The sequence below is a fragment of the Cygnus atratus genome, chromosome 16 (assembly GCF_013377495.2).
Source record: "Cygnus atratus isolate AKBS03 ecotype Queensland, Australia chromosome 16, CAtr_DNAZoo_HiC_assembly, whole genome shotgun sequence".
NCBI classification, from domain to species: domain Eukaryota; kingdom Metazoa; phylum Chordata; class Aves; order Anseriformes; family Anatidae; genus Cygnus; species Cygnus atratus.
This window is the reverse complement of record NC_066377.1, coordinates 2,236,362-2,260,474: the sequence shown is the minus strand read 5'-3', so window position 1 is coordinate 2,260,474 and position 24,113 is coordinate 2,236,362. Positions and strand designations below refer to the sequence as shown.

Below are 24,113 nucleotides of genomic sequence, written 5' to 3'. Positions count from 1 at the left end.
CTGCTGCGTAACATCCGACTGGAGGAAAAGGGGAACCGAGCAGGCAGCCAACATGCAGCACGCTGCGCAGCAATGATGGGAAACAAAGCTCGTCAAAGTGGCCGTGCCCACGCTGCCCAATTAGCGACCAGGTCTGTGAACAACTGGGTCACCTCCAGTTCATGCCAGCAGTGCGTTTGCATCCCAGCTACTGCGCCGTCTTTGCTGGTGCCCTCAGCTACGTTTCTCTCGAAGTCCTCATTCATTACGTGCTATGCATAATGCAAAAAGGAGAACAACCCACGGATAATTGGATTGCAATCCATTAGCTGCCAGCCAGAGGGGAACTTCTTTCCATGGATTTCTTCCCCTCGTGCCCACACGTTTCAAAGTTTATTGTTTCAAATGTCACTCTGTAGAACAAATGACTTCGAAGGTTAAAGACCTATTGAAATTTTCGGAGTGTATGTTTCACAGCTGTTCCCTTCTTTGGGCTGCTGGCTAAAGAAACTGCTCGAATCCCAGCGGTAACCAGCAGATCACATCTGGATAATCGCGTTCCAGTTGAACAGACAGCAGCCAAAATACGTTTGCAGTTAAACACCACGAATTTTTATAGCTTACTTATCTGTACACACGTAGCCATTCCTGCCATCCTACTCTCTGCTCAGGATAAAACGAACAGACTTCATTACCAAAGACAAATAGACTGTTGCTAAAACCAGACATTGGGCCAGATCCTCGGCTGCACCCAGCTGGGACTGGGAAGGGAGGAGGGAAACGGCGACCAAAGAGGAGCCAGTAACAGCTCATCAATCCTGGAGCTGGTTCCATGCCAGTCCCAGCATCACTCAGAGACGGCCATGGGCTGCTCCAAGTTACGCCAGCTGGCTACCGCCCCGAGGGGGCCATCTGCCAGCAGGGCTTGTTGAAGCACAGCGTGTGCCGGCTAGAAGACTTCCCTACTCTTCAAGGATTGTTTGAGAGAGGGTGGCACGGAGTCACGGAAGTCAGAAAGTCCCAAACTCCCGACTTCAAAGCAAAGCCCATCTGGAAGCTGCAGCTGGTTGGCGAGGGAACAGAGCTGGAGCCTCGCATCGGTGTTTGAATCTGCAGTCACAGACTTGGTCCTGTTCATACCAAAGGGCAAATGTGGAAAATATCACAATCCCACATTTTCTACTCAGAATAACTCCACGATCAGATATTCTTGCTAGAATTCTGAGTGTTCACGTTGAGCAGTAACAGTTCTTCTCCCAAGAGAAAGATTAACTTACCTAAAAGCTGGAGTAACCACGAGTAACCAGGGCCTTGGTTAAGAAGCATTCTTTGATCTTTCCGATTTTTTTTTTAAAGTTTAATTACTCAAATGGTATTTATAACAGATACAATGGGATGCTATATGGCAAATGCATTTCCATACATTAAATCCTCAAGATTACCAGAAAGTCAGCATCTTTACTTGCTGCACACCATACAAAGGCATGTGATCTGCCAAGAGAGAACTTAACCAGGCTCCTATTATTCTGTATCTATGGGAATCACTACTTCTCAGTATGGGTTTTACTTATAATTGTGCAGGCAGTATTAGAAGAGAATATACCAGATAAAACTCCCTCAAAAATACCAGCCTATAAAGACAGTCATCTCATCTTGAAATATGACTGCTTTCATACCTCACACCTATACCATTTAGCTAATGCTTAAAACCCCAGTTTCCCATTCAAGAAAAACTTGTAAGGGGACAAAAAGGCTGGTGACAAGTTGGAGAGGGAAACTCTGCAAGTTACTGTAGAGCAGATAGCTACAACCCCCCTAACGTGTAACAAACCATAGAGTAGACAGCATTACTCTGCACAATAACTACATCGTCATTAGCCTCAATAGAAAGCAAGTCCAGATTTGGGTCTGCCCCAAGTTGGGGTGAGTCCCACGTAGCCCAGCTGCCATCAGTTTCTGCACCAGCACAGCTCTGGCAGCCAGAGCTAGAGTAGACATTTCCTTTGTGCCAGTCCTGCTAGGACCTCTGTGGTTTTTTTCCATCCACTCAAGCAGATCTGGATGGCAGCAATTAAAACGCCAGCATCCTGCCTGCATTATGCTCCTTAGGCTGCCTGCAGATAAATCACATTAGTAATATTAGAGAAATGTTTACAGGAGACACGCTCGTATAGATGTTCTGGCTGAGACCAAATTTGGATTGTTATGGGCACAGAGAACAGCTTCTCAACCCACTAGAGTTGGAAAAGTTTTACAATCAGCAGTGATTTAACGGTTTTGAGATGAATTTTTGAGAAGTCTTTCCTGTTATTTACAAAAAAGGTCTTGCAAACTAAGGGATCAGCTAAGAGAAGTGCAAAGAGAAAATTCTGTCACTGCAGAAAATTCGCCACTGCATCCTAAAGACACCCTTAAGCATAGGATATACCACAGAATAGGATATACTATACAGAATGAGAGGAAGGTGCTCTTCTGGACCTGTCACTAAGAGCTGTTTAGAAGTCTGGAAGTGTTACATGCCCTTTTCCTACACCTCTTCTGTTTGAATGGACACACCCAGCAGCTCCCTCCCCAAAAGGAACAGCAAACCCAACAGGTATATTTTTACTTCTCAAGGAGCCTGTGAGATGCCCCGATTGCTGTTTTCTTAATAAAGCTTACATGTGGTTTGTATAGTTCAGATTGAAACAGGAAAGCCAAAATTTAAAGTCTAGAAAAGAAATAGGGTTGTATTTATGAAAAATTAGGTGTTTTGTTCTGTAGAGACAAAAGCCCGAACTGCTGTATTTCCTCTCTCTCTCCTACACTCATATACAAAGCCTTCTCAAACATAAACTGTGTACCTTTCTATAAGCACAGTTTAATATTTGTGACCTTTGATTCTCCAAAACCTTCTTCCAGGGATTTCATGGCATTCTTCTTATGCATTTTTCAACTCCCTCGATTGTCGTGTTATCAATTAACTGATGCCAAAAGAAGCAGTTTCTTTTCTATGTTCTGAAAGCCTGAAACAGTTTGCAGTGCAGACAACTCTGCACCAAAAAGGAGAAAAAGCATGCCTTTAGCCGTGGCTTTTTCTTTCTCCTTCCTAGAGACCAAGCAGGTAAGAAAGGCAGTAAAATGAAATAGCTACTCACAGTATGTTTGTCTGGGGAGGGATGTCGGGGATGGTTTCCAACATCAGATGCATGCATCTCACCGTAGTCCTGAAGCACAGGCAGCGACTGGGGCAGGAACAGGAGAAACTAAGCAAGAGGAGAAAGCACAAAAAGCCTAGGAGAGCTGAAGATTTGATCAGCATGGTGTTTGCCCGAGTGTATTTTCCTCAATTCTGAACTGCAGGGAGCTGACAAAAAAGTTTCCCAGCCCTGAGGTCCGGGAGGAGGGGACTCATCAGCATATGTTTGCAATTAAATTAAGGCAGTTTGACAGTCCAACCGCCCACCCTCCCTGCCATTATGTACATCATTGAAGATCAGACTGTTCCCACCCCTCTTTAATTGTGGTGTTGAAATCTTAAGTCTTAATTTTGATTTATTCTTGCCTTGTTTCTTGTTTTTTAACAGCAGGTTAACTCCTTAGCCATTTATCTAAAAGCATACAGAATGCACCTTTGTGGACAATGACAAAAAACTGCTAGGACTCGAATAGCCTGGGATCATGCTTTTATGTCAAAATTTTTGCCTTAACACTCACTGCAGACTAAGGATGGCATCTTATCTAACAGCTTCTGTCAAATGTAGCAGGCGGTATGACTTTGAGGATAGTTATTGCATGTATGTATAACATCTGGTAAAATACATCTCCCACTGTTTGTGGGAACTTGGAGTGCCACAGATAAAGGATTTTAAAAGGGAGACCACTAACAAAGATAAATAACCTGCAAATAAAGAGAAAAAAACCCTGACTGTATGCTTTCTGTCATGTTACACAGAGTAAAACCTGATTAATTTCAAAGACTTTTTAGCTAATGTAGTTTCATACTACAAAGATGTAATTTAGAAAAACGTTAGGGCTCTGGAAAAAACAAGGGCAATTGAGGGGTGAAGATGGAAAGAAACAATGGAAACAACCACGTTTGAATTGCAGTAACTCCTGCAGGAAATACAGGCTTCTGTTTATCCCATTGAAGGATAAGGAAATTGAGGTGCAAAAGGGAAGACTCCTTCCCCATTTAATCAATCATTTTTACCATTATAAAGAAACTTAAGAGTGCCAATGGCTTGTCTTTAAGTTTTCAGTTATTACTATACAAGATCCCAAATGCGTGGTTTTAACAGAAATGTGAAACATTAAGGCTCGTTAGGATATAAAGCCACCTCAGGAAGTCCAGACGTGCCATCATGCCATATTACCTGGAGGACCAACCCAAAGTTTTCTATGAACCTGCAAGTCTGCTTTATGGTATGAACTGCAAACAATTAACATGGCAAAACAGTACTTAACCACAGCGACATCACCTCTCTGGTTCTCTTTTCCCCTCGGATACTTTGTCACTTGAGCATTTGTGGTCCAAGTGTTGTTTTCTGTAGTTTCTTGTCAGGTGGTTATTTTTGCCAGTCTCCCTCTCTCAGTGACCCTGTAAATCAAGGCTTAGAAAGCACCTTCCAGAATACAGTAATAAGATTATTGGTCTCCTCCTCACCCAGAAAACTTGCAGGTATTTAGTTTCTGCTGACACACATGCCGTTGGACAAATTGCCATTATACAATAGCTGATGCATTATACTCGAGCACTTAGAAATTTAAGCAGGAGTCATTTAATACACGGTAAAAGCTATTTTTTTCTAGCCAGCAAAGGACATTATGCAGCAGGTTTCTTGCCTCTGATGCTCAAGCAATCTGCTGGTTGTTTGCACCACTTTGAAAACCAGGGAAATTGTTGAACTCCCCCCCATTCCCCCGAGGACCAATTCATGCTTTTGAGCATAGTGTCCTCTAGTGGCCACCCAGCCCTTTCTTACCAAAACAGGTCGTAAAAGAATCAGCATCTGCTCCAGCCTTTAAATAACACCCTGAGTGCTCCAGGTAAGTGACGGCTTTTAATTCCGATTTGAGAGGTCAAGTGCAGCTCCTTCCTGCATGTGCATTAAAAAAGATGACGCAGGTTATGTCACTGAAATCTGCAAGAATTAAGTCATATTGTCTTCCGCTCTGGTCCCCGGACCATCTGTTTCCAAAACATGAACTCTGTTAGGACAGGATAACTACCTAGGAGTGCTCTGTAAGTATTTCTAGGAAAATAAGCAAAACCACTCTTGTAACCATGTTTCAGCATTTATGAAATTCGCCATCTTCTGTCGCACAGTTGGATGCTTCACAAATACAACACTTCTGCCCTCTGCCTCCGATTATGTCCGGCTGCATGAACTATGAGCTCTAAATCAACCACCTGCAAAAAACATTCATTCCCTTCCAGGTTTCTTTATAATGTTAAGAGAACTGGGCTATGCATCAGTCATGTTTCTACATGCACTTGTCTTTGCAATGTCCAGGGCCTGGTTGTGCAGTTGATGACAGCTTCCAGATGGATTGATGGGTATTTACTTCTTTTGTGGGATACGGATATTTGGCAAAGTCATCAGATTTAATAATGGCCATACAACAGGGAATAATTTGAGTACATAAAGGCAAGTTCTGCAACCCAAATCTACTTAGGAGCAATCTTCACTTGAAGTTGAAGCATTCCTCTTCTCCCTAATCTCCCCTTCATGACAAACAGGATGTTTGTGAGATGTTACAAAACACTAATGATCACAGTTCCCTTTCATTTGCATCAATTCGTTTTATTTTCCAACAACATGACAAATTGTTTAAAAAAAGGAGTGTGCAGGTCTGAAGAAAAAACGAGAGTTAACTCCTAAAAGACAAGAACAAAAGTTAACGCTTGCATCCTGTGCTTCAGCATTTGCAGCCTGTGCTAGAAAGGCTTTTTCCACACTGGAAGAACACAAGGAAGAGTTTTGTTGTTCTTGTTTTGTTGTTGTTTTTTTTTTTTTTTTTGCTTGTGTGGGTGTTGCTTTTTCTTTTAAGCGCCCTTGTTTTTAACTATCACTTCTGTCCCAGCAAAAAGATTTCATAAGAGTACACCCCCTGAAGAGTTCACTACTTCCCAGGGAACTGCGATGTGTTTTTCAGTAGGAAGTGAATATAAACGTTACCTGTCTTGACAGATTTAATCTACTTGATGTGACACATCCATGGCTTTCCAAAACAGGACAGGATTTTTTCTTCTAGCAAGCATCGTGTGAAGGAATGCATTAACACTGTACTAGGCTCGTTTTATAGCTTGTAGAAAGACATCTATCATACAGACAGACAACAGGAAGAAACAGTCTACAAAGAACTATCACATGGAACAAAGGTGAACAGACATTTAATTGGCAACAGCTGGATTTGCTATTATGAACAGCTTTCTACTACAGCTGAAGCATTATTCTCAGTATTATCAGAAGAAAGCTTTGAAACTAGCTCCTAAAATCTGCATTAATTAAGCACTGAAACAGCACAGGAGACAAAAGGGGAATTGCAGAAATGGCGGTAGTTCAGAATGCATTAAACAAGGTACTGCCGTGTTTGCTTTTGGTGATCTTGTCTCAAAGCAGAGGAACAGACCTGATGACCTCTTGATGTCTCTGTTGTCTACAAGCCTATCGATGGGTAAGTGAGCTCTCTTTTCTATTAAAATCAAGATCAGTGCTGTGTACACTGATTCCAAAACACATCTTGCACAAGTCCATTACATAAGGATTTGGAAATCATCAGATGGGCAGGTTTCTTTTCATTATATTCTGAGTTCATCTAAAACTACGCACCTGCACCATATTATTAAGTGCTTTTTCTAGTGTTCTAGCATCTTAACCTTCAATTATGGAAATAAGCATTTATCTACAAAGTATTCTAATCACAACACGATGCAAAGCCATGTTAAGAAGGCTAAAAAGTCTTTACTGAATTTATTGATACAGAAACACTTACTAATGAAAGTTTTTAAATGGTGTAACACTTTTGCATGCCTCAGGCCAATTTAACTTGTTTCTATACACAGATTTTTTCAGCTTACACACTAATGATTAAAGCAGTTTGAAGTTCGTTTCTTTTTGCAAGTTTACTGCACTATCAAACCTAAAAGGAGTCAGATACAATTGAAGTAGAAACTACTTAAAACAAAAAGAAACAGTCAAAGCAGATAAAATTCCTAGAGAGCTTACAGGCTATACAAAAACAATTATACTACAATTACTCTGCTAAAAACGCATACAAAACTACAGTGCAAATGCTTGTGCACAGGGAAAAATGCATTTATGGTTCCCCTTCATTTATACACTATAAGCAATACTACTTCACAAGTTTATTACACAGAAAAATTCTACTACAAGTTTGTTTGGATCTGTGGTTTTTTTTGGACAAGGGGACAATCTGACAACCTAGAACACACATTTCCTGTATATATATTTACTTAACCGTATCCAGGAAAAATAGCAGTATTTTATGCATTTTACAGAAGACTACAAAAATCTAGCAAATGTAATAAAAAGGCAAATCTGGTGAAAAATCTGACAAAATATCTTTTAAAATTGGGGGATGGGGTGTGGTTAAAAAAAAAATCAAAGAGGGCTAAACAAAAGATTCTTCCTCAAACAGTCAGCTTTAACACTATCTCAGCAAGGTTTACTAGCATGACCTGAACTTTAAAAGTCTCTTTTTAAAGTAACTTCTTCACAACCTCCATGAAAAACTCTGCAATTGATAAACCAAAAGGTAACCTGCTAGCCAAAAGTAAGAAGCCCCCTGTACTTACTATGCAGAGACATGTAAATTGTGCCACAATACAGAAAGGTGCCCACCTGGTAGGACAGCTATTAAGCAGAAATGCCTAACACCTGCAGAGATGATAGTCTTTGGGGAAGCACAAAGAAACTCTATATAGATTCGATTACACCTCCATTTATCACCCTATGGATGAAAATCCTGAAAATGAAAAAAAATTCATTGTGGTTGCCAGATTTACAAGATGGGTACTTGCAAGTTTGCAGGAAACCATCAGCTCAGGGGCCACATGACTGCCCCATTCCAAATGCACAAACAAAAACCTGAGGGAGCAGGATAGCTTGGGGTACCATTTAGAACAGAGGTGAAGACTTAGGAAACTAGAGGCAAAATACAGCCTACGACTTTCATATCACATGGCCACCAGCCACATGACTCTGATCAGATAAAATTCTAGAAGACAAAAAAAGCCTATTAAGCAAGGAAGAGTTCTCCAGCTTGGGCTTAGATGTACGAGAGTTATCTGTACATTTTCAAAGCTGCATAGAACTTTGAAACACTATTGTTAAACAAGTTGTGCAACTCAGTACCATTAACTGAACACCCGGCACATTTTTGGCAAGACAGTCTTCATTCATTCCTCCTCGGAAACTGAGGAGACAGCTTCAAAACAGGTATCAAAGTGATACCACTTTAAGTGCTTTGATGGGCCAACCCTTTTCTTAAACAGCTTTGTTATCTACTGAGGGTTTGCTTTGTTTTTTTACTCCCAGGTTTAGGAGTACTACTCATCAACACAAACTTAAAGGTTTCTTTCCAGCCTATGCTGATTTAAGTAGATTTTTCAAACAGGCTGAACCAAGTCAACTTCCCCTTCCAAACACAGTATCTCCTTCCATCAGCATTACAGGAAGAATGGGGAATAAAAATTAAAAGTCTACACCCACAAAACTGCAGACTGTAAAGTCCTTCTATGCAAGTCTGGTAAAGCATCTATTTCATCGCTGCAGGGATAAAAACTACTGAGACAATCAAACCCCTTCCACCTACTGTATATGGATTAGATGTACACGAGCTGTCTTCTAGCCACCTTGCTATGGCGGGGCACACAAAGGAACATCTACAAACTGCATCGATTTGGCTTTCTAGGCAGTTTCCATTTACCCTCCACAAAACTACGCTTGGCTGATTTCCCAGGGCACAAGCCGCTCTGCCCAGGCTGGAGCCCTGCACTCCGCTCTGTTCAGCCCAGCAGACGCAAGTTCTCACACTTACTGCAAAATCTACAGATTTCGCTTTTACAGGCAATAGTCACAAACTCTCCTACGCATCTCCTCTCTACCCTCGTCCCCATTCAGAATTACTCTGTAAAGATTTCCAGAGACTACACTCACAACCCTGACTACACGAGCATCCTGTCAAAGCTAATCAGCTTCACAACTCCTCACCTGACTCCACGGCTTTAAAAGAAAGCTTCACATCTCATTAAACTGTAATTCACTAAAAGAGGTGTTTCTCATTAATCAAACCAACTTTCTGTAAAACATTTCTACCTTTTACTGAAAACTGATATATTGTTTAAAAGCAAAACTGAGACCAAAGGGGAGCTGATGCTTTCCTTCTGCATTCAAAACCTGGATGCCTCAAGAGTAACACCAAATATTCTTTTCTTTCTTATCCATAAAAGTTGTGCTTTTCCACGTTTCTGGAAGAAAAAGATTTACTGGGTCAGCTTTTTACTAATAATCTTCACCCTCCATTAAACACACGCCACGGTAAATACATGACAGGTTGAGCGGTAGAGTGCAGAGACAAAGGTCTTCAGGGAACTGCTTAAGAATATAAGAATATTTAAAAACTGCAATTCGGTAGAGCAGCCGTGAGATTTTTAGAACATCTCTCTGCAGTTAGTTTCAGGGAATTAAATCCTCCTTTCTGTAAGCAGCCAAGCATTTCACCAACTTGCTTCCTAAGGAATCCCTGCTGCAGGATCAAACTATAGCACACAACCAAGAAGAAAGAGGAAACTTAAAAAAAGCTATAATGTTTAAGTATACAGCAGCCACATTCCCCAGCTAGCCTACTGCCTTGGGTGGTCACATTAGCAGGCAAGCAAGTGGTATGCATTTGTCAAGCCCTAAGCAGTACTTTATTTTCTGCCTACTCCCCACTTTCTAGAACAAGTTACTTTTCCCTGTAATAAAGCAGGTAATATTTCAAGGGATCAGGCAAAGGCAAACTCAAGACCTTTTCCCTCAGAAAGTTTACAGGGGGATCTGGCTTTAGTTCAGAGGGTTTGGTTTCCTCCTCTTCTCGTCTCTCATCCTCAAGCTCCTCACAGTTGTTATCATCTGATGGGTTGGAGATACGACTAGCGAAGACCTCTTTGTCCAAGAAAACAATAGTTTCCATGCGACGGCGACGCACACGTCTTCGTTTAAATCTTGGGGGGTTCTTCAGCCCATTTCCATTTTTGCTCATTGTTTCTTGATGTATAATTTTTTTAATGGTTCCTCGGATGGCTATGCGAGCCAGATCCTGGAGGCTGCGAACAGCCACTGGGGCTAAAACAAAATGAAAACCATGAACAGATACAGAGAAATTCCCCTCAAGAGCACTCAGAGGAAAAGCTGCATTTGCTCAGATTAAATCAGGCCACTTGAATTCCCTGCTGCGATTTCGAAAACAGCTCTATTCAGCTCCTGTCAACTCCGATAAACTGTATTGTAACTTTCCAAACAAAATTTAATTACGCATTTCTCTCATTAACTGGAGAGAGAGAATGGGATGAAAGAAGAGTTGTGTGTCTTGATGTCAAGTCCTCACAATTATTTTAATATACACATCTTAAAGATTATAAGAATGTAGATTTAAGGACTGATACTGTGACTAGTTAATAACCAATATATTTTCCTATTGTAGATAACTAGAAGTGAAGTCTATTTAACTCTTCCACACAATGACTTCCCTATTGTGAAGTTATTTCAGCTTTGCCAAGTTGTTCTTTTACAAAACGAGTACTATTTATGCTCTTCAAAGACTGCTTCAGACTTATGGGGTGAAGACTGGTTGGAAATCTATTGGTAAAAATAACTTTAGAAGCAAACATCAAGTTATTGTATTAAAAAATACTTTCCACATTAACGGCTTGGAAGACTACTGTCTTCTGCACTTATTTGCTGCCAGTATATAAATGCATAACATAATCCATGCAGCACAAAAAAAAAGTAATATACTAATGTATACATCTATATGCTAAAAAAATCAAAACCATCTTCAAGTGAAAAGCAAGCATTCTTGTGATCTGGATGAATCTGGATGAAGGAATCAGAAAAAAACCCAGCATGTAATAAATGCAGGTCTCTCTACAAAGACGCCATAAAAAATATGCTCAAACACATTCTTAGTGGACTTTAAGGTACTGTACGGACTGCTTACTGAGGTGCTTTTTGTCACACAAAGACACCTTTCCAGAGTAAGAACAAAGCCTGACTAATCTCTTCATGAGTATCTTTGTCTTCATGCATTCTTAAGAGGCCTCTCTACAACACAGTCTTAATCTGAAGATTGAGGCCATTGCATATGACTGCATTTCAAACAACGAACCAGGAATTGCACAATTTACTTCTCTCAAGTGTTCCGGGTTCAGGATTACTCTTAACTGCTGGGCAGTGAGAGCCTTTGGGTAGGGGATGTTTGTTCACAGGTACTGCCCATGTATTTTCCATCACCATGGCACAGTGCCTGAGAACTGTGACAGTACATGATTCCAGACTGAAATAGATGTCTGAACACGCAAAGACAATGACCAAATACCCCATGAAGCTTAGGTACAATTTCACAACAGGTCATCTATATTTAGAATTTTAATTATGCAATTCCGATTCTAGCAGCAGATAGACTCCAAGATAGACTGGGATCCAACAGAGGAGTCTTAAAGACTGTTCAAAGAAGGAAGCAGATGGAGTAATTTTTATGGAAAGGATTGATAGCAATGTTAAGAACAAGGAAGCAAGATGCATCTTATGAACAAAGAGCAGACAAAATTTCCCCCATAGCCAAGAACTTTTGTACTCACGCAAGTGAACAAGCCTTGATTTTCCTGAATCTGCGTGGTTGGGCTGAATCAAAGGAGCAAAAGAAACAGCAAGAATCTTCTTGGTTTCCCAGGCAGAAGGACCAGTACGAGTTATCTTAGTTAACTAAACCAAAACAAGGATGTTATTTTTCTGTGTGTGAACTAATTAGATTTTTTAAACAGAAAAAAACAACTCCTCTACCTGGACAAGTGGTTAAAGTACTAGAAACTGTAATAGTAAAAAATTAGATAGTAAAAGAGGGATCACTTTTTTCCCCCCCTCCAGAAAATTCAGAACTCCTGATGGGACTGGCCCCAAGTATCTTTTTCCATTGAATATGCATATGCACAGAATATGTACACTGGCAGTTTGGGTCACCCAGCTTTCCCACTTCTCTCCCAGTTCTGAACCAAAAGAAGTGGTAAGAAGTGCAAACTGAAGGAAGAGCTATTGACTAGGCTGAAATCAGAATTAAAAGTAACTGGAAGAAGAACATGAGTAGAAAAGCACTCAACCTTCTCTTCTAGAGGCATGACAAGAATTCCCCCAACTTTCAACAGGTTCTTCATGTAGTCTTCGTGTTCCTTCTGTACTCCAGCACCACAGTAAACACGGTCATACTGAGTACAGTCCGGGGAAATCTCTAAACAATTGCCGGTAACAAATGACGGCTCACAAAATTCAAATCTGAAAATTAAGAAGATTGTGTATCATACAGGAATATTACAATATATCAAATGAATTACTTTCACGATTCTGGAAAAAATGAGAATGAAGAATACTCAAAAAAATGTTTCATGGCATTTCTCCTCCCAAGCCTTTGTATTCTAGAGATTGCCAGAACAGACCACAGCTGGAAATCCTGAAACCACAAAAACCTTAAGGTGAGAACTCATAGATAAAAATTTCCAAAGGGTATTGATGCAAGATTTCACACCTGATTTGCATATAACTTCAGAAGTAGCTATTTTCAGTTAGCTAATGCTGACTCAGTTATAATATCTAAAGATAAACATTTGGCCTGCAATTCTAAATGTAGAAGTCTCGAGGACTACTGTACCAGTTGTTTGGCATTTTCAAAACCTTTTATATGGTTTTCAGATGTTCTGGGGAAGCTTGATGCTTCAGAAATATATGTGCTGAAGCCAATGGGAGCTTTGCCATTAGCTTCAAAAGCAGCTTGATTTCATCCTTCATAAGAATTTTTGTCCATTGAATTTCTGATTTAGTTTAGAAGCAAAACGAGTAATTTTATGACGCTTCTGTTTTTCTTACACGCTCTAATCTACATAAGCTTTAAGCTCTACATTTCAGAGCTGACCTTGATAGAAGTTGTAAAACATATCCATTTTTCTACCAGCATCTTGAGAGGCACCTCAGTGTAGCACCTACTTATTCCTAAATACTTCCTGAAGCTTTTTGCTTTTGCCAAGCATGCTAGACATTCCTAGCAGCTGGCTAACAGTTCCTACACGAGGTGTTTTAGCAGCATAATAACTCAGCAGCCACTTCTCTCAGCAATGCCAATTTTCCAGTCATGTTGATTTCTGAATTCAGCTGACTTTTGCTTTTACTTGTCTGGAGAGAAGAGAAAAGCCTCCCTTAAAAACACCTGTTCAAACAATAGCAATGTGACTCTCTGGGGAGGTGAGGTCATCAATGTGCAAGCACCTTCCATGCAGAAAAATTTCAGTCGGTTGCCAACATCAGGAAAATACAGCCCTTTCATCGGCAGCTCTCCAGTACTGCAGTAACAGCAATTTCAAAATGGAATAGTTTAAATTCCAGCATTTAAAGACCAATTTTCTTCCTCCCACAACAAGATGACTTCCAGGTAGCCAGAGATATTTAACTTCCATGTCTGAACAAACTGTGAGACAGATCCAAAAATATGACAGCTACAACTTTCATTGCTGAGGTTGCTTTTGGCAGTGGTTATCTTGCTAGAAAGTTATTACTTTTGACAGCAGCAGAATGGATGTTGTAAGAAAGAACATAAATCAGATCCCAAGCAGCTTTAGTACTAACTTAATCGCTATAAAAATACCTTCCTGTTTTAAAATACCATTTTTCTTCTTCTCAGATAAGACACATTAGGTCACCACAAAAATTAGTTCATATTTTTCTGAATAACCATGCATGCTCTCAGATCACAAACATAACTATTACTGTCATTTGTGGGTTTCAAGTTGTTACCTGCAATTGCACTTTAAAATAAGCAACCCTTTTCAGCTTGTTCTAAGCTCTACACCATCAGAACTGCTGTTGAAAACACCACAGCGATTTCTGACCACCACCACCCCCCAAACACACATCAGCTTAGAAGGTCACACACTGAAGCTCAGCAAGCCTAAGGAGCCAGAATCCTCACATTACCCTGAATCCAGAGCTGCCACATGGGAGCAAGAACTGCCACGACTACAGCCAAGCACACAAAATGAAACTGAACAGGCATTCAACGTTCTTACTTGTCAAAGCTGTCGCTTGTTTTGATGAAGAAGTCCAATTTCTGCTTTGCATATTCAATCACATCGGAATGGAGCTCCACGCCATGGTTAACACCAAAAGGACCTGAAAATTTCGAAGAAACAGGCAACAGGTAATGCTAACAGGCAACAACACAAAATCCAGCAGAATTGAACACAGCTTCGGTCACTTCCTGTATCAGATTACTCCTTGAGTGTCAGTCAGTGCTTGTGTAGGGCCAGATGTTTTACTACTACAATGGGAAGTGCAACCCTACACTCGCAGCTCCTGTCAGCAAATAAAGGTGTTTTGCAACAGTTTGAATCATTTGGTCTTAACTACGCAGGAAATTCCTCTGGAGGACGAGAACACCAATAGTGAAGAAATACTATTGTCGTAAAACTGACCACCTAGAAAAAACCTGCACGTGTAGAATAGCCTGCATGTTTTTAATAAAGCCCTCAGAAATATATTATTTTATACCTCCTTGTTGATATACTAAAAATCAATACATCCAAGGAAACAGGAAGAGTGACCACAAATTATACCTCAATTAACAACAAAAATAAATTGGAAAAAACAGATGTTATTTATCACTCATGCTTTTTACTCAGAACTGACTTGATCACTTCAAAAATACTCCAGAAATACTTCAGGGCAAGCTGCAATTATAAAATTGTTCTTTGATGCTTCGTACCTACTGTAGATGCAGTCACAAAGCCAGTGCTGATGCACTAACTGCTCTTCCACAAGCTGTTCCCACCTATATGTTGATAAGAACCAAAACTGGATCTCAGTTAACTGGCAACAAACCCAAGTTTGTGCCCAGTCCTGCGGGAATCTACTAAAGCCACCCGTGTACCTTCACTGCTGCCTGCTCCAACTTGCCACAAAAATCTGGACACCATCCAGTTCCAGAAAGAAGGCTGCAAGAATCCTGATAAATCGGCCAGCTGGATTAGTGCACTGTTTACTTTACTAACATTTTGTTTCATTAACTGAAGAACGCTTCCCTCTTAAAAATCAAAAAAACCTTTTGAAATTAGAACTAATGAAAGTAGTTAACATGATTGAAAAGGTATTTACCCAAGATGAGTCCAACCATAGAACTCAGATAGCCAGTGCCACTGCCAAGATTCAAAAATGACAGCCCGGGTTGCAGATCCAAAGCTTCCATCACCTCAGAGTAAATGCAGGGTGCTGAAAGATGAATATTTCCATGCTTCCACGCCAAGTCCTTGTAGGCATTGTCTTTGAACTCTTCCAGGTAGTAGTCTGCTCGATCAATGGCACGGAATGCCTGCTCTACCAGTTCTGTCCGGATATATTGTGCCTCCTTCAGGTTATCAATTAACTCATCATTGTCTTCTCCTGCACTCACTGCACCTCCCATCTTCAAGTCTTCTGTAAACACTAGAACTAAACAAGAAAAAGGAAAGGTGAGGTATAGAGCATGCATTTGAATGCTAAGTTATGCTGCTGCATATGAAGTCCTTTGAGAGAGACCTTTAGGTACATGAAGGACAAGAAGCAGCAGAAAAACATTACCACCACCACCCTGCCCTGTCAAACAACGAAGAACAAAACGCAGCAGATCTGGCATCTAGTACCTGACACTAGCAGGGAAAATCATAATAGACAATTCAGATGTGCAACGCCTGTCTTAACACAACAGCAACACGTTACGAGTGTGTCAGCTGTTCCACTGAACCCTTTTACATAACAGATTATTCTAGCTGTTATGCTTATAGGTCATTCTTCATTGCAAATCCGAGCAACAACGCAAGTCTGCCTTCCCTGCCAGAGCTCTTGCCACATGCAGACTTATTTTCAAGAGTGTTAAGAGGAAATTACGAGACAAGCAGGGAGAACTGGAAAATCTCCAGTTGCACATTCAAAGAAAACATCAGGATTTGGGGTTCATGGAGGTTAAAAACCTCTGGCCTAGACATAAGCACAAGCTTCCTCTCTTTAGCAAATGTACTTCCACACAGCTCATCTTCAGAGCTGGCACCATCGTCATCAGTAAAGGACAACGACAGGGACAGCAACTGCAGAGAGAAGTTTCACTGAAGCCAGTGGAATTTTTTAGGTCCTCCGAAGTCCTAGATGAGCTAGCCCCCAATCTGAAAACACTTCAGTAACACAGATTTAAGAAGTACAAACACTTCTGATTTTCCTGTCATCTCCAGCATCAAGTTCAGACCCCGTGATGTGAGGGAAAGAAAAGCGAGCACCCTCCTTGACTGTGCAGAACACTAAGTAGAGATATATGCTTCATGCAGTACAGTATCTGCAGGTTTTAAAGAAGAAAATATACAGGGAGAAGAACACAAAAGAACTTATTACTCTGAATTCTTCTAGCTTTCCTTCCCCTGACCCCACCTACAAAAAAATCCCTTTTCAGAAAGCACAACCTCTTTTTTTTTAAATGCATTTATTTACAATGCCTTTCGTAGCTCACAATAATAACCACAGAAGCAGCAGCTTTAGAATTCATTCCTGGGATCAGAAGATCTGCCTACAGCTAAATTGTTGGGGCTTATTTGTTACATTCAGCAGAGAGCAAATTGTACACTTTCATTTTCAGAGGAAACAAAAGAACCCTGCAGGAATCTAAGAAAGTTTCACTGTTACTCAAATAACATACCATCCTGACTACCTGCTGTTGAGACACACAAAACAACACATGCTTCAACAGGGAACTCGAGCCAGTTTTTAATACATTCTTGTCTCAAACATATCAATCCAGTTTTAGACTATTAATACAACTTTAAAAAAAAAAAAGCCTCCCTTTGCCTCTCTATTGTAACTCCTTCAGTTTCTCTACAGAAAACTACTGTGCTGTACTACTTCACAGTGGAAACACCACAAATTTAAGACTTAGGTGGGTTCATCAGCCAATTCAAGTTTTTTCCCCTCTTATATACAAATCATCACACTGCAACTGCACACTGAGGACTGCTTTTGTCTTTCACACACTCTCTCTAACACTGCATTAAAATACTCTCTTCCCTGAAGGTGTTAATTCCCTTGACCTGTTGTACGCTTAGTTCCTACACTTGCTTCTTTTTTCCACTTAAGCTCTTCCTGCAATTAAAATCTGTGTTTTCAGATTTAAAGCATAAATCCCCAGTCTTTAACGACGTTCCACTTCGGATGCCAATCAAATTCCTCCCAGTGTATGCAATCCCCACTGGGACAACTGGTCCGACCTGGTTTTAGCTCAGCTTTGTGATCAACAACCGTTCTTCCACGTTCTACAAGTAGCAGACATTTTCTAATGGGATCAAGAAATATCCAAGCTGTAACAGGTGTCAGTTATTTCTGAAATTACTACTTTTACTGAACGCTAGTTGCCTTCCAATAAAATGAATGTTTCATAAGCAAAACACAGAACTGACTCACTCAAATTCCTCCTCAAGTAATTCCACGTTTTTGTTTAATTGTGTTGCCTCCTTCTAATTAGGAGAGAGCACATAGACTTGGAGCACGATTTACTTGTAACAAACCTTTTAAAACGAGATCCTCTCCATCCACACTTTGCACAGTTGCACTTTTCACACTCCTCGGGCCAAACGTTGAATTCCACAGCTCTGAGCAGGCATGAAGCTCACGTGCAGATACGATGATCACAGTACAGGTACCAAATCAAGCCGCCTTCCAGCGCTGAAGCATCCCTTCAGTTGCCTGTTGTCATCTTCCTCCTTAAAAACAAACAAACGAGGCTGACACGAGTGGCTGCGTTCAGACGCCTGAAACAGAACAATGAAATTAAAGCGGTTTGTTACAAAGCAGGGAGCAGCAGATGCGCGGCAGCAGCCCCAGAACAATGCACAAGGCCCACCAACACAACTCCTCACCCCGGCAGAGCCCCAGGGCAGCCCAAAGAACCCCACGGCCCAGATTAAGAAACTCCCCCACCAAATTAATCCGCCACCCAATCAAGAACCCCTCACCCCAAATTACAACCCCCCATCAAATCAAGACCCCACCCCCACCCCAAATTAACCCCCCCACCCAATTAAGAACCCCTCACCCCAAATTACAACCCCCCGTCCCAAATTAAGACCCCCCCACCAAATTAACCCCACACCAAATTACGAACTAGCCAAATTAAGACCCCCCACCCCAAAATAAGACCCTCCACACTCCAAATTATAACCCCCCACCCCAAACTACGACCCTCCCATCCCAAATTACGAATCCTCACACCAAATTATGACCCCCCACCCCAAAAGACGACACCCCCACCACAAAATAAGACCCCTCTCCCCAAATTAAGACCCCCCCACCAAATTAACCCCCCAACCAAATTACAAACCCCTCCAAATTAAGACTCCCCCCCCCAATTAAGACCCCCCCACCCCAAATTAGACCCCCCATCCCAAATTACGAACCCTCACACCAGATTATGACCCCCCACACACACCCCAAGTGACGACACCCCCCAAATTAGGACCCCCCCCCCCCCACACTCCAAATTAGGACCCCCTCACCCCAAAGTAGGACCCCTCCACCCCAAATTACGACCCCCTCACCCAATATAAGCACCCCCCTCCCCATCGTCCCCCGACCTCCACAGGCGCAGGCTGATGAAAACCGAACCGGGCCGAGCTGAGGCCGGGACGCCCCCGACCCCCACCCCCGGGCTCTGACCCCGCCGGGCCCCGCCGGGCCCCCCCGGCCCCGCCGCTGTAAACAGAGCCCAGCTGAGCGCCAGCCGCGCACTGCGCACGCGCGGCCCGCCCCACCGGCCTGGGGAGGGGGGGCGTGGGGCGTACCACTGCGAGCCGGAGGGGGAGCGGGGCTGCCGGGGCTGTGCCATGGGGGAGAGGCGCGGGGGGAGGGCTGTACCACTGCGGGGCGGGGGGGGGGGGAGTTGTAATGAGGCCTGGGTGTGGGCGGGGTCCGTGTATGGGGACTGGGGATGGGGTTTGTGTAGGGACCCGTGTATGGGGCCTGTGTATGGGACTCACATATAGGTCCTGTGTATGCAACCTGTATAGGGGGACTGTATATGGGACCCGCATATGGGACCCGGGTATAGAACCAATGTATGGGGTCTGTGTATGGGATCTGTGTAGGGACCCGCGTATGGGACCTGTGTATGGGACCCCTGTATAGGACCAATGTATGGGGTCTGTACATGGGATCTGTGTAGGGCCCCGTGTATGGGACCTGTGTATAGGACCAATGTATGGGGTCTGTGTATGGGATCTGTGTAGGGACCCGCGTATGGGACCTGTGCATAGGATCAATGTACGGGGTCTGTGTATGGGGTCTGTGTAGGGACCCGCATATGGGACCTGTGTAAGGGACCCCTGTATAGGACCAATGTATGGGGTCTGTGTGTGGGATCTGTGTAGGGACCTGTGTATGGGGCCTCCATATGAGACCCGTATATAGGACCAATGTATGGGGTCTGTGTATGGGATCTGTATAGGGAACCGTGTATGGGACCTGTGTAGGGACCCCTATATGCGGCCTGTGTATGGGACCCATGTATGGGACCTGTACATGGGACTTGTTGAGGCTGACACATGAGGTCTGTGTATGATCACATGCACGAACAGGGCCTGCATGTGGGGCCTACACACAGGCCCTACAGACCTGACCTAGCCTCAAACCAAGCCAGGAGAGCAGCCCTACAGGTCATGCACAGTTAAATATGGACCAGGTCCAAGTACAAACCAGGCCTGAGCACAGGCTGAGCCTCCCCAGCCAGGGCTGCAGGACGGAGCAGAGCTACAGACTGGGGCTCAGTGCCAGTGGGGCCAGCAGAGCGGGGATGATTCCACGATTCTATGATACCGGCCAGGCCTAAAGGCAGACCAGGCCTAAAGAGAGACTGTGCCAACAGCCTGCACCCACAGATCTGGCCTAAATATGGACCGGGTCTAAATACAGCCCCGTGCCCATGTCCCCATCCCATTGTGGCTGCCTTCCCCCCGATCCCATACCCTGTACCCTGCCCTAATTTCAGGCTCAGCTTCTTTTTCAGGCCCGCCCTTTGAGCTCAGCACCCAGCTCTCCCAGTTCTCCCAGTCCTCGCGCCCTGCCAGGTGCCTCCGCAGCGCACCCCGCTGCGACAGCGCCTTGTCCCAGATCCTGCTGGGACCGGGGCTCCCTGGGGTGCGGATCCGCTCCCTAGGGTGCGGGAGCAGTGGGAGCGGCGGTGCTGGGGAGATGCCAGTCTCCGGCTGGCACACGCAGTCCTCGTGCCGTAGCTGAGCCTCCCACGTGAAGCATGGCCAACACCAGATGTTCTGCTATCATTAGTCAGGCTTGGAAGAAAAAAAAATATGGGAACATGGAAAAAGCATTACTCTGGGGGCTAATTGATATTCTGCATTTTGAGCCTATGAAGGATTGGATTGCTAGGATTGCTAGGACTTTTTATTATTACTTTGTTTTCGGCACCCATAAATATGAAAAAGAAATTCGCTGAGAAGTAAATAAGTGAGATGCTTATTAACCTGGCTCTAGGGGTTGGGGATTGAAGGAAACATGGAAGGTTATCGCAAGACTGCCCCAATATCCGACTCACCATTTGTGCAGCAGGGAGATCCTGTCCCCTCACATTATCTGCCTGAGCATTAGACACATAATTTGAATTATACCCAACCATGTAGGCTCCTTCTCTGGTTGTAACCAACCTGGCAGGGTCTGACAAAACATAGGGGAAAGGTAATTTCTCTCACCCATCTCAGAATAAGAGAAATTATCCTCTAACAGTGTGTCTCTTCATCCGTAAGTGACCCACACGATGTCAGCTGAGGCTGTGGGATCTGTCTGACCTCCATGGCTGCAGATCAGACAAAATTGTCTGGACTAGCCTTAGATTAGGATCTTGGTACTGTGTATGGCTGTGAAATGAGAAGGAATAACCACATCTAGACAAGAGGCTTCTTAATTTGTCTGAAGATGATTTGTGCGGAGAAAAAAAAAAAAAAAAAAAAAAAGCTGTCCTTCCAGACACAACAAACCTGCAGTGGGGGGAAAAAAAAGAAATAGCCTGGCAAATTGGACTCAAATAGGAGAAAGTGAATCAGCATCCGAGTTGTATTTATGCTTTAAGGTGATTATCTCAGCTCCCTTCATTAACATGATAACAGCAGACTCCGTGCAAACAGGCACTGGGAAATACTGTAGATGTCTGCACTTTCATTTTGCAGAAGACAGCTGCCTGGGAGAATGGGATTATTTGTGGAGAGTGAGCACTGAACTCCTTGCTGATTCAACCAAAACAGGACATGTTGATTGTGCTTGCCTCGTCTTGTTTAATAAGAAAAGCACCCAAGCATAATGGCAACACGGTTGAAATCTGCAAACACAGAACAGACAAACTCCTTACACGTATGATTCCTGGGCTTCCATTCAGCATCTGCTCCCCTTCCCAGCAGAGCTGCTTGAAAAAATAGTTAAAATAAAAGCTGGGTAAAAAGTTTCCCTGTGATGTGATGTGATGTGAGAGCGGCAGAGGTGATGGGGGTCACTGCTGTACCTCCCAGCAAACTGTTACTGAGGGAGAGAGATTCAGCGGCAGCACCTCTTCTGGCAGCAAGACCCCAAGAAGACCAGAAAGAGCTCGAGGAGTTTTTTTTAGAGATTCCCAAATATGCTGCACCTCCCAGGTGTATTTGTGATTCCTTACAGCCTTTCACTTCCAAGATTTGTGAGATGCGGCCCATCTGTTTCCAGAGAATTACAGGAGTGAGCCAGGAGAAGCACCAGGGAAGACACACGCCACGAGTCCCTCCCTGCCTGGTTGCCTGCACCCCAAATGTGTCCGAGGACACAGCCTTGGGGAGGGGCCGGCTAAAGGAAGATGAGCACCCCCAAGGGACGGGTTATTTTCTGCAGCTCTAACTCAGAAGTGTGTCTGCAGTACCTGGCCCAAGTCACAACGTAGGAGGGATGAGTAACAGAAGAGTAAGGCAGAGCTGTGACCACACAGGCACACTTTTGCTACCGCATGGCTTCACCCCCAGCTTTCCCCTTGGCACCTGCCTGTTCTGCTCCCCTGTGAGCTTTTTCCCCCCTGGGTTCTTTGAACACGTAATTCTCCACTTATGTGGGGAATTTGGATTATCGCAAAAATCCCCACGTTTAGGAAAACAGAAGGGTTGGGTTGGGACCCCAGGGACCCAGCGCCTCCGGCAGCCGCACCGGCAGGTGGCCCCAGCATCACGGCCACTGCTGCGGGGCTCAGCGCTTGCCCCTCGGCATCCCCCCCAGCTCCAAGGCTCACCAGCAAGGATCAGGTCTGCAGCCTTCGTTAGCTGAGAGCAAGCAGTTTTCATGAGGGCGAGCTGATCGCTTTTTCTTGCTTCCCCTGTATTGATTTCCCTGCTTTACACTGTTTCCTCCTTCCTTTTTAAAACAAATTTCTTTTATAAATACTTCTAAAACACCAGCCAACGTGAATTAACTTTCTGAATTCCACCATGGGGACGGTCAGTGAAAATGGGATGGTTTTATTCATTTGAAAGAGCAAATAGTAACAATTAATTTTCGCACCCGGCCAGGGGCCAACAGGCTGAGCTCCGCCTGACCTGCAGCCTTGCAGTGCAGCTGGCTAAGTCAACACAGCAATTTGTGGGTGACAGGATGGCTCACGTAAATTAAGAGCTGGAGGAGCATTAAATTATAGGGTTATATTTTCACCATTTCCTTTTTTTTTTTTTTTTTAATTGTGCAAAATATGCCTGTTGCCTTTTCTAGTCACCTTGGCACTATACCACGGTCAGAAGCTTGTACATATAAACACATACACACACATGCATACATGGGAATACACGCAGGCACATGTGCATTTACACAAGTATTACTACAAAGAGACTGGCAGCAGATCACCTGAAATCCTCCTGCCCATGCAGAGGGTATATGTGCGTCTGTGTCTCCTAAAGCTTTCCTCTTGTCTCACTTATCGAAGGGCTCTGTGAGTAATTGCTGCACGAAGAGGAAGCACATCTGTCTTGATTTCCACTGTATTGCCCCGTGCATAACCACTGCCACTTGGAAAAAAAGGCCCCATAAAGACCTGGATTCATCTCACTTAGCTGAGACATTGGAGCTGAAAGGAGGGCAGCTGCTATGAAGTCCTGCGTGGTCGAAGGCACGGAGGCAGCCAGCAGACGGAGCAGTCTCCAGGCTGCACCACCTGCTCTGGGGATGAGAAAGAGTTACCGAAAGTCCCTAGAGCTGGGGACATAGAGCAGCAAGGTGCTTGAGCTCTTCTTGATATTGATGTCAGACCCCACCAGCCACAACTTTTCTCCATCTCCCTTAAAGACCACGGGGACCAGCTGCCCGGCCAGCAGGCCTTCCCCAAATTCCCTTCCTCCAGCAATAGGAGAGCATCTTCATGTTTCCAATGGGAATATATTCCTGGCCAAGGTGCACGTCATTTGATCTCCCACCAGCATTATCCTCTATCTTAAATCATTCCCCTTCCTCCCACCCTGAGTGTATTTGTGAGGAGTAATCATATCCCCTCTTAACCTTTGTTTTTCTAGGCTAAACAAGCCGAGCTCTTTTAATCTCCTCTCCAAAGATAGGTTCTCCATTCTGCTAATCACCCCGCCGGTCCTTCCTGCACCTGTTCAAGGGTAAATTCATCCTTTGTTTTCCCAAAGACAGGTCCCAGAACTACCCACAATATCCCGCACAAGGTCTTACTGCACCGCCTACGCTGGTACTAATACCTGGCTGTGTCTTCTAACAAATAGTATGAAAATTGCACGAGTCCTTTTGCACAGCAAATGGAAAATAGTTACAAATCCATAAACCCAAAGACATAACACAATCATACGC

General features: G+C 43.5%; 2 protein-coding genes across 3 annotated transcripts in view; both read right to left on the bottom strand.

The window, feature by feature from the left end:
• LOC118248839 (peroxidasin homolog) overlaps window positions 1-3,280 on the bottom strand; it is a 43,587-nt gene extending 40,307 nt beyond the window's left edge. Inside the window, exon 1 of the mRNA XM_035548215.2 lies at window positions 3,117-3,280. Within this exon, the coding sequence (XP_035404108.1) occupies window positions 3,117-3,280 (164 nt within the window). The remainder of the gene's footprint in view (window positions 1-3,116) is intronic.
• Window positions 3,281-6,904: 3,624 nt separating this feature from the next.
• Window positions 6,905-19,054, bottom strand: PCMTD2 (protein-L-isoaspartate (D-aspartate) O-methyltransferase domain containing 2). 2 transcript variants are annotated; one of them, XM_035548216.2, is made up of 7 exons: window positions 18,872-19,054; window positions 17,807-18,001; window positions 15,381-15,713; window positions 14,297-14,399; window positions 12,344-12,515; window positions 11,828-11,951; window positions 6,905-10,313 (listed from the first exon to the last, which is right to left on the bottom strand). In XM_035548216.2, the coding sequence occupies exons 3-7, from the start codon at window positions 15,685-15,687 to the stop codon at window positions 9,934-9,936; spliced, it is 1,086 nt and encodes a 361-aa protein (XP_035404109.1). In that variant the 5' UTR covers window positions 15,688-15,713; window positions 17,807-18,001; window positions 18,872-19,054; the 3' UTR covers window positions 6,905-9,933. The 2 variants fall into 2 exon arrangements, with proteins under 2 accessions (XP_035404109.1, XP_035404110.1); XM_035548217.2 differs by having other exon boundaries at window positions 17,807-18,049; window positions 18,872-19,026.
• Between the last annotated feature and the right edge of the window lie 5,059 nt (window positions 19,055-24,113).